This window comes from Monodon monoceros, unplaced genomic scaffold (genome assembly GCF_005190385.1).
Source record: "Monodon monoceros isolate NGI ecotype Baffin Bay Population unplaced genomic scaffold, NGI_Narwhal_1 Super_Scaffold_13, whole genome shotgun sequence".
Lineage (NCBI taxonomy): Eukaryota > Metazoa > Chordata > Mammalia > Artiodactyla > Monodontidae > Monodon > Monodon monoceros.
In genome coordinates, this window is record NW_021703769.1 from 65,168,096 (window position 1) to 65,178,820 (window position 10,725).

The 10,725-nt window shown below is 46.6% G+C and overlaps 1 protein-coding gene across 3 annotated transcripts in view; it reads left to right on the forward strand.

Annotated features, from left to right (window-relative positions):
• Positions 1 to 9,411, forward strand: part of POLR3E (RNA polymerase III subunit E) — a 33,695-nt gene extending 24,284 nt beyond the window's left edge. For 2 of the 3 annotated variants that reach the window (XM_029221149.1, XM_029221151.1), the window contains one exon: positions 44 to 2,812. In XM_029221149.1, the coding sequence (XP_029076982.1) occupies positions 44 to 849 (806 nt within the window). In that variant the 3' untranslated portion in view covers positions 850 to 2,812. The other variant, XM_029221150.1, reaches the window with a different exon arrangement.
• The last annotated feature ends 1,314 nt before the right edge of the window (positions 9,412 to 10,725 follow it).

Sequence of the window (10,725 nt, forward strand, 5' to 3'; positions counted from 1 at the left end):
CTGCACGGTCCCTACTGTCCTGAGCAGCCCTGTGTCTCCGCAGGGCCTGTCGGGCTGGTCTCTGGGGACCAGCGGGTCCAAGTCGCCAAAAGACAGGCCCAGCAGAACCACGCGCTGCTGGAGCGGGAGCTGCAGCGGAGGAAGGAGCAGCTGCGGGCGTCCTCGGTCCTGCCCGCTGTGCGGATCAAGGAGGAGCCCGTGAGTGAGGAGGGGGAGGAAGAGGAAGAGCGGGGGGCAGAGGATGAGCAGCCCATGGACACCTCACCCGGCGGTGGCCTCCACAGCAGGCTGGCCAACGGGCTGCCTGCTGCGCGGGCGGCAGGTGGGGACAGCTTCAACGGGCACCCGCCCTCAGGCTCTGCCGGTACCCCCGTGGCCCGGGAACTGAGGGCCTTCGTGGAGGCCACCTTTCAGAGACAGTTTGTGCTCACGCTGAGCGAACTCAAGCGCCTCTTCAACCTGCACTTGGCCAGCCTGCCCCCCGGCCACATGCTCTTCAGCGGCATCTCGGACCGCATGCTGCAGGACACGGTGCTGGCCGCCGGCTGCAAGCAGATACTGGTGCCTGTAAGTAGCGCCTGCTGGATGGGCAGCACACGCCCCCTCGGAGGGCTCCTGGGTCGGCAGCATCTTTCCTGGCTGAAAGTGGCTGTGGAGAGAACCTGGTACCAGAGTGGCCTGAGCCCTGCCGGCTTTGGGGAAACAGCTGTTTGTAGGGTGCACGGGGCAGGGGCACTCGGGAGACTGTTGGCCTCGGTGTGCATCTCGGCTCCCACGTGGTTGCCGGGTTTACCTCGGGCCGGTCAGCCTCTCGGCTCTGCACCCTCATCTCAAGTGTGTGAATGTTAGTTTTTGTGTCACGGGGCTTTGGTGAGGGCTGAGTGGGAGCCTGAGGCCGTCACCTGTTGGCTTGGCACACAGCAGGGCCTTCCTTGGTCACGCCGGCTCCCTGTCCCAGGGTCTAGCTCCCTCCTGTGCCGGCACCTCCCTCATTCCTGTCAGCTTTGCCGTTTTTCAAGATGATTTCACTTCTAGTATCATTTGATCTTCTTGCAACGGTAGATGAAGAAACCCAAGTTTCAAAGTAGAATGAACTTGTTTAAAGGTCACATACCCAGGAAGTGATAGAGCTGGAAGTTGAACCTCTACAGTGGCTCCAAGTCTTAAATCCTTTCTGCTTCAGCTGAGATGAGCTGGCCCTCTCACCAGAGCCCCCATCTGTGCCTGGGCTCCTGCCGGTGGGCCTCCCTGCCCTGGAGGCTGGCTGACTAGCGTGGCTCTGTGGCCTTTCCATTAGCATTTCTGGTACCAAGCCTGCAGGTGCAGGGGCGGGCCACCCCCCCTCCCCCCAGGCTTTTGGGCTTCTCGTCCTGTCATTGGAAGGGGCCCTAGAGGGGTGGAAGTGCAAGAGCAGAGGGACCCTTGGAGACCATCTCCCTGCGCTGAGGGTGAAGCGTGCCAGGCTGTGGTCCCAGGGAGGCTGTGCTCGTCATTCTCTCTCCCAGGCTCTGTCCAGACCTGGCAGCACGTGGGGTGAGGTGGGGCTGTGTCTGCCTCTTAACAAGGGAGCGCTAACGTCTGCAGTCTAAGGTCAGAGGCACCTGCAGCCTTGGGTGATGTGAGGCAAAGGCCCATCCCTGTGTACGTGAGGAGCAGAAACTAGGACAAGAGGCCCTGGGTCCCAGGCTGGCTGGGGTGTCCCGGGGGATCTGGCCCTCGTGGCAAGGAGCCTCCTTGGTGAGCTCTCTACAGAAGGTACTGGGGTTTGGGGGCCCTGCCCTGTTCGGAGCCACCCTTGTCCACGTAGCAAACGGGTCCGGTTATCTGCAGACTCGCCTTTTGCTGACTGACTGAGCGAGGCAAGGGAGAGGCGCCTGCCTGATGCTAGCCAGGCCATCTTGTGCTGTTGGAGTGGATAGAGGGCGAGGGGCATGGAGTGGGCCACCCTCGGGACCCGTGATCCTGTATCATAGTCATGTCCAAGGTGGAATGTTCCTAGACCTGTCCAGCCTTGTTTTTCTTTATGTAAGGGAGCTGAGGCCCAGGGAGAGCAAGTACACTCGCAAAGACTTGAGTTTAACTCCTGGTTCTGCCACCTGTTAGCTGTGTGACCACAGACATTGAGTGAACTCTCCGAACCGGGCTTTTCTCATGGAGAGTGGAGGCAGCAACACCTCGCTTCCTCTGTGGTAGCAAATGAGACTGTATATTTAGAGCCCCACCTGGGACTTTACATGGTAGGAACTGTTACTATTGCTTGTGTTGCGGTGCCACTCCACTGCCCCCTTCTCCAGGAACCAGGAGCCCGGGCCACCCTTTCCTCGGCCCACCTTCGGACGCTGCTGAGCTGCGAGGCATGGGCCGCTTAGGGTCGGGCAGCCCCTCTAACCCGTACGAGCATGGCCCTTGTGGGAGGGATTGAAAGGAATCCCCAGGATATTCCTAAGGAGTTACAGGGGCGGGAGTGCTTCTCAGGACACGGAGGGTTGATATTTAGGGTGGGAGGACACAGGATGTTAAAGCAGAGAGGAGAGCTAATGCCAGGCTGATAGGAGAACAGAAGCAGCCTCCTCCCCGCCTTACCGAGCACGGCCGCGGGCCGCGGGCCGGTGCATCCGGCTCCTCACAGGAGCCTCTCCGCGCGGGGAGTGGCTGGCGAGGAGAAGGACGCAGAGGCAGGTGTGCCACGGCCCACGGCTGGTGGGAGGCAGGAGCTGGGACTGGAACTCTGTTCCTGGAAATGGGCCGGTGCAGACTGAGGGCCCCGGGGGAGGGAGGGTCCAGGTGGTGAACACGAGATCAGCCAGCTCACACCTGGGCCTTGGTCAGTTTCCCCCACAGACGGCTGCTTCCCCGGATGAGCAGAAGGTGTTCGCCCTCTGGGAGTCTGGAGACATGAGTGACCAGGTGAGGTGACCTTTGCTGCCGTCCTCCCAGGAGCAGGTCGGTGTTCTGCAGAGGGTTAGACCTTCGGGGAGACCCAGAGTGCGGTTGTGTCCACTTCAGATTTTCCAGCCGCTCCCAATTTTAAATATTCTGGCTCTGTGTCTCTGTACTTCAGACATGCTGGATGTGCCGGTAGTGTGGGCCAAAACCAGTGGTTTCCAAATGCCAGTCTGAACCATCGGCATCAAAATCGCCTTTTAAAAAATACAGAGATTCCCAGGACTGACCTCAGAGATTCAGTTCAGTTCCATAGGAATGGGGTAGGGTCCTAGGTACTTAAGTTTCTGCAAAGCTTTCTAGATGATTCTGATGCCCCGGCAGGCTTGTGAACCTGTGACAGACCACATTTTTCAGGTGGCTGATGGCAGTAGGAATTAAAAGGATTCCTTATCAGATCTCAGGTGCTGGATCAGATCTCAGGTTAGAGAAATTGGTCGTTTTACCTCTAGCCACACCCAGACGGGAAGGGTCACGGGTGTCCAGTGAACAGAATATGAATGCAGCCAGCAGCACCTGAGGTCCAGAAGTTTTCCTTAAATCATGAGCTTGCCTGAGTTTTAAAGATTAAGATTTAATTGCTAAACTCCAATTGATCTGTCCTTTTCCAGGTCCTGTCCCTCGGGGGTGGGGAGAAGGGGAGTGAGCAAAGGCCCCCACTGAGTTCTCTGTCCCCTTTTGCCTCTTGGAAGGGGACTGACAGGCAGGCTGAGAATACCAAAGGGGCAGGGCCTTCTGTGATGGTGCCGTAGATGGAGAGCAAACTGGAACAGTCTCTGTGTGCTTTTGGCCAGAATAGGTGGCATCTGGGTTTCCTACTCCTGAAGTACTCCAATAATTAAAAGGAAAAAAGTATAAGTGCATGTTCTTAAAAATAAGTAAGACTGAAGCTATATGGGAAACCATCTCCTGCCCTGCCTGACCTGATTCCCACTCTTCAGAGGCAGTCGCTTTTTAACTGCAATATACCACCAAAGGAGTTCCTCCATTTTAAAAAATTATTATATATATGCACAATGTGCTTATGCTGCTCTCTGATGTCTCAGCTCGATGTTATCAGTGGGCTTCCTGTTGTGGCGGTTGTCAGCTGTGGGAGAATGTAGACAGGTGTGGGATGTGTTATGACAATTGTTTTGTTAAATCATGTATCAGTGCTTAGAGCATCATGACTGGAAATTTGTTCATTGTAGAGCCAAATACCAGTAGTATCTACGATTATATTCTTTTTTTTTTCACTTTTTTCCAGCTTTATTGAAATATAATTGACATCATTTCTTCTTTATACTACTTCCTATTCTCACTTACATGGTTTTCTGAACACATAGATACCAAGAGTAGTACCATTCTTGAGTCTGATTCCCCAGATGCCTCTCCAGCAGAACCAGCTCCATGTCTCTTGCTAGCTTGCAATCTTTTGTCTTCCTTCTTGCTTAATTTTAGCTTTTAAGGGCACAGAGGAGTTGTCTGCATTCTTCCATGTCTTAAAATGGCTTTCTTTTGTCCTCCGGTTTTATTATTTGTCTGGGACTAGGATTTTGGAGGGCAAATCATTTTCCTCTGAATTTAAGATCATTTTCCACTGTATTCAAGCTTTCAGAGTTGTCGTGCACTGACACTCTGTTCCTTGGTCTTTTCAGTTTGATCCACACCCTTCCCTTAAACCAAACTACGGTTTTCCTCACTCTACATATAGCACATCAGTGCAACTCCAGAGGCACCCTGGCGTGGGTTATTACTGTACTGGACAGTTGAGTCATTCTTACGAAGTTCTGTGATAGATTTGTAATTCCTGTACCTGTTTTTTTCTTCCGGAATTCTTAGGTCATATGTTGGAACTAGAGGATCAAATCTTTTTTCTCTCATTTAACACCTTTTGTACTTTGCAGGGGGTGGGGATTTTGACTATCTTCTATCCTCCCTGTTTAGTTTTTCTTTGGGACGTAATGCTTTTCATGGCATCCTGTCTTGTTTGTGTGCCAGGACTTTAAGCCACTCACTCCTCATCCTGTTCTGTCTTCACGCAGTTTAGATGGTGGCTTCATCTGCCTACTGAATCAGTTACCGCTCCTGTTTTGTTTTTTTTTTTCCCCCGGTACGCAGGCCTCTCACTGCTGTGGCCTCTCCTGTTGCGGAGCACAGGCTCTGGACGCGCAGGCTCAGCGGCCATGGCTCACGGGCCCAGCCGCTCCGCGGCATGTGGGATCTTCCCGGACCGGGGCACGAACCCATGTCCCCTGCATCGGCAGGCGGACTCTCAACCACTGCGCCACCAGGGAAGCCCACCACTTGTTTTTTAATCACGAAAAACTATGTCTGAATCACTCATCCTCTGCCGATGCTTCACTGGGTTTTGTTCTTGTGGGCATATACCTTTATTTCTTCATTTTATTGGGTCTTAAGAGGTGACAGATTGGCCAAACGTGTTTGTCTTTAACCAGAAGTCCTGAGCAAGGATGTTGATCAAAGACTGCAGCATGGAGTTAGGTCCATAGCCTTTGGGTTTCTTGTTTGGGGATGTTTCTCTTTCAGGTGATTATTTCCCATAATAACATGTTTTTGCTACTAAAGCATCGACAGGTTTTGCTTGAAATTTTTTCCAAAAATTACCGGGTACGCCGGAACATGATCCAGTCTCGGCTGACTCAAGAGTGTGGAGAAGATCTGAGTAAACAGGAGGTGGATAAAGTGCTAAAGGTACATCCATTTTGTGTATAATAATATCTGGAGGCTCCAGACTTTTGCTGACTGTGAGCTTAAGACCAGGGCGCCCACAGCTGGCTCCTCCCTGTCTTAGATAGAGGCTGACAGTGTGTGGAAAGGGACCTAGTCTCGTGCCTTTCCTACTGCTGTGTTTATAAATCAGGCTTCCTCTGGACTCCTCCCCAGCCGGTCGGGTCTTCAGCAACAGATAATTGGCATCGGTGTGGTTGGTATATGCAAAAGGACTAAATTGAATAAGACGTAAGCTCCATCTTAAAAAAATATAGTCATCCTTTACAGTGCCAGGGCCTAGATTAGAATCCTTACTCCACTCGTTTGAATCGTGTACCACTTTCATGGTTTTTGCCATAGCCACATACTCACTCTTGTGCTACTTGCTTTTAGTAGAACAATTTTTAAATAAAATTTAGTTTAAAAAGGAATATATCATTTGTCTAGTATATGAAAATACTTAATTCCTGTTAAGCATTACCTATAATGCCTTTATGGATTGACTCTGTGGTACAAATATCATACTTGCAGAAGCATTGGAACACTGAAAGCTGATGACAAATCCCCTATATTCTAGTATTCTTATATTCCAGGTCCATAGATGCTGATGCTATTTGTGAAGCACTTTTGTTCTGGTCAGCTTATTCAGTTCTTGTATTTTGTGTTTATAGAGCACATTCATTTATAGTCCCTCACTCTTAAGATAACCCCTGAGGAGAGGAGGGGCTTGAGGCCCACACGTGGAGGAGGCTGGGCAGTGACCACAGTGATGTGGTCAGGCAGATTTTGATCTCCCATTTGTGTTCTCTCCATTAATCATAAATCAAGTTTTGATATTCTGCACAGAATGTAAGTAGCTCCTTTTCCTGCTAAAGTCTGCCCTTGACATCTTTCTCTATTCATAGGACTGCTGTGTAAGCTATGGTGGCATGTGGTACCTTAAAGGGACAGTACAGTCTTGACAATAGTTGCAAACCACTAACCCAGTGAATTCAAGCCCAAGGAAGGACGGCAGAGCCAGCAGAGGTGGAAGTAGAGTCTCGATTGCTTCAGACGACTTGGAGCAAGAGGAACTGACCAACTCGTGGCCTGTGGCATTGCACTGTCCAGAGGACAGAGGGGATCATACTCAGCCAGTGGCAGGGTCAGCTTAAGTTAGACCGCTCCCAGAAGAGACCAGCTGGGACCTTCTCTGCAGTACAGTTTGAAATTCCTGATGTATTTTGTTTATTATTTGGTTTCATTCTCATAATAAAGAGAGTGTATACTGACATGGGCAGGATGATGAAAATCATGGTTTAATATTTTACTTTCATACTTCATGCCAACAAGGTCTAGGTTATGTTTACAAGAAAACCTCAAGGTTTTTAATATTTTAAATGCCTAGAAGCCAATATTAAGTCTTCAATTATCTATCTGCTAAGACTTCTGCCAATTTCGTTAAACAATCCAAATTGAATTGTTTTACTGTTGGGTTCCTGTGGCCATTTTACCTTTTAAAACAACCTACTTTATGTAGCAGTCTCAACTGTTTACATGAACCATAGCAAAAAATCAGAATCAAATCCATTTATTCTTAATGTTTGCATAAGGATGCAAGCAAAACCAGGTAAGTATGGAACAATGTATAAGTGAGGTCATCACACTTTGATGTAAAGAATTTATATTTTGTGTATTTTTAAAATAAATGCTAACACTAACGTGGCATCATGGTGCTGTTGTCTTCAAATGGTTACAAGAAGGCAATGCTCTCTGTGGTTTCAAAGCCTTGTATGTACACCAGAGGGAAGAGAGCCAGCAGCACTGCGCGGTAGTGCTGTGCAGTCACATATGTAATTGTAAAATTTTCTGGTAGACACATTAAGATAGTAAAAAGAAACTGGTTAAGTTTTAATATATTTGATTTAGCCTAATATAACTAAAACATCAACTTGTAATAAAAAATATTAATATTTTCTTGGTACAAAGTTTTCAAGATCTGGTATCTTATAACACGCACAATTGGACTAGCTACAGTTTAAGTACTTGGCACGTGTGGCTCATAGTGACTACTGGACAGTGCAGCCCTTAGAGGATTATGAAAAAATAAGAGTAAGCCGGATTGGGCTAGATGTGAAATTTTGCTACAGTTAAGACGTTTGCCCTGGTCTATTTTGGGCAATAGAGCCACTACTATCTGAAGGTTTAGATGATGGTCTATGTGTACGTACACCCCACACCACCACTGGAAAAAAAAAAAAAAAAAAAAAAAGGAACATCTATTATTTGGAAATGTAGTTTAGCAGGCTGATTGCATATTATGTTCTTGGTTCTAATTGTTAACATATATGAGTCTGAAAAGAGTAAAAAATCTTCGAAAATTTTTCTGGAGTGTGTCCAGCTATCATATAATACTTCCAAGGGGAGGCCCCTTGTGGTACAGCAGAGACTGAGCAGAGCAGAACTGGCAGGGGTTGGGGGAGTCAGGCTCAGTAGGGAGTCAAAGCCTTAAACACTAATAAAGAGAGATGAGTTAAACACTGAATTCAAATAGCTAGGAAAATGATAACATAGGAAATGTTGAAAAACAAAATGAGGTAAAAAATGAATGTAAAGTAAGATACCTCAGTAGTTACCAGTGAAGGAAAATGGCACAAGCTTGTATAGATAGTGAGATGGGAAAAGTTAGAGGAATTATTAGATGATTTATAAGGAAAATACAAATTACTAAAAGTGGTTGGAAAGAAATTGCAGTAGAGCAATTATTAGAGAAGAAAAGGGCCAGGGATTATCATAGTTAGAATTATAGCACATCTTTATGAGGTAACACAAGGGTTAAACTTCAGCATGTAATAGGCCCCCAAATTCTTATCAAAGGGTTAATTTAAAAACCTGATAAAGACAGCATGATGTGAATAAAAATCCTAAGTAGTGGATTCCAATGGCATGTTAAAGAAGTCAGTCAGTCAACCATAAAACGTCTCTACAAGGGTGACACCCGGGCATTTCCTCTAAGATCAGGCACGAGACAAGGATGCCTACCATAACTACTTCGGTTTCACATAGTGTTGGAAGTCCTAGCTAGACCAACTAGGCAAGAAGAAGAAAAAAATTGGAAATGAAGAAGTAAAATTATGTTTGCAGATGGTATGATCTTATATGTAGAAAACTAAAGATTTCACAAAGTCTGTTCCGATGAGTTCAGCAAAGAAGCAGGAAGCAAAGTCAACACAAAAATCAGTTGCATTTCTACACACTAACAAGGAACAATCTAGAAAGGAAATTACAAAAACAATTCCATTTACAATGGCATCAAAAAAATAAAATATTTAGTAATTGACCAAGGAGGTAGAAGATTTGTATAATGAGAACTACAAAACATTGCTGGAAGAAATTAAGACAAACGGAAACACGTTCATGGGTTAGAAGAGTCAATATTGTTAAAATGTCAACAGATTCAATGCAATCCCTATCAAAATCCCAATGATGTTTTTTGCAGGAATAGAAAAACCCATCCTAATAGTCATATGGAATCTCAAGGGACACCAGATAGTCAAAACAATCTTGAAAAAGAACAAAACTGGAGGACTCACACTTCTGATTTCAAAACTTACTGCAAAGCTACAGTGATCATAAAGGCAAATAGACCAATGGAATAGAGAGCCCTGAAATAAACCCTCATATATATTGTCAAATGGGAAAGGGCAGTCTTCAACAAATGGTGCTGGGAAAACTAGACATCCACATGCTAAAGAGTAAGTTTGGACCCTGACCTAACATCATAGGAAAAGTTGACTCAAAATGGATCAAGGACCTTGATGGAAGATCTAAAACAAAACTTTTAGAAGAAAACAACTAAAGCATTACTACACCGGATTTGGCAATCGTTTCTTGCTATGACACCAAAGCCACAGGTAACAAAAAATAGACAGATTGGACTTGGTGAAAATTTAAAAATTTTATGCATCGTAAGACTCTAACAGAGTAAAAAGGCAACCCGCAGAATGGGAGGAAATACTTGCAAATCATATCATCTGAGAGATTAATATCCAGATTATATAGAGAACTAAAACTCAACAAGCTAACCCAATTCAAAAATGGGTAAAGGACTGGAGCAGACATTTATTCAAAGCCTGGTACAAGCCGGGGGTTGCCCTGAGGTGGTCCTGGCAGGCCAGCCAGAGCACTAGGTGGTCTTCAATCTGTAGCCTCCACGCTGGGACTGGGAGCAAGCAAGTGTGCATACTGTTCAAGAGCAGAATCCTGGTTACTTACAGCTGTCTGGTGAGACCCACCGGTTTTCAAGCCAGCTAATGGGGCTCATCTCAGTGTCAGACCCCAGGGCTGGGGTGCCTAATATGTGGCTTGAGCACCTCGCTCCCCAGGGCAGATCCCTGAGCCTGCCCTCTGACATCCCCTCTTCTGGGTCACCCACTGTGGGTGCAGGCCTGGACTCCATCACTTCTCCCTATCAGACTCTGTGTGGTTCTTTTTTTACAGCCTTGGTTGTAGAAGAGCCACACTGCTAGTCTTCAGATGGCTCTCAACGAGAACTATATGTGGTGGTAGTTTTGATGTGTTTGTGGGGGGAGGTGAGCCCAGGGTCCTACTCCACCATCTTGATCCCGCCTCCCAGAGTTATTGTTTAATGGGTATAGTTTCAGTTTTAAAGAGGAAGTGTTATGGGGATGGATGGCGGTGGTGATGGTTGCACAACATGAATGTATTTAATATCTCTGAGCTGTACACTGGGAAACGGTCCAGATGGTAACTGTGTATTTCTACCACAATAAAAACAAAAACAAAAACCTTGAAGTTCAGATGCCCCAAACAATCGTCAAGCGCAAAAAGAAAAGTGTTTAAAGATTAATATAACTACATAAAAGTACTGCTTGGCAAAATGCCAGTAACAAGGTAAAAATTAAGATAAATAGAATATTTGTAATTTCTGATTGCAAAAGTGAACTTCCTAAATACTAGAGCTCTTAAATAAGAAAAGTAGGAGGCAAGGGACAATACAAAAATGGCTTTTAACAGATTAAAATCTATTCAACCTTATTAATAAAAAATACAAAATTAAAAGGAAACACC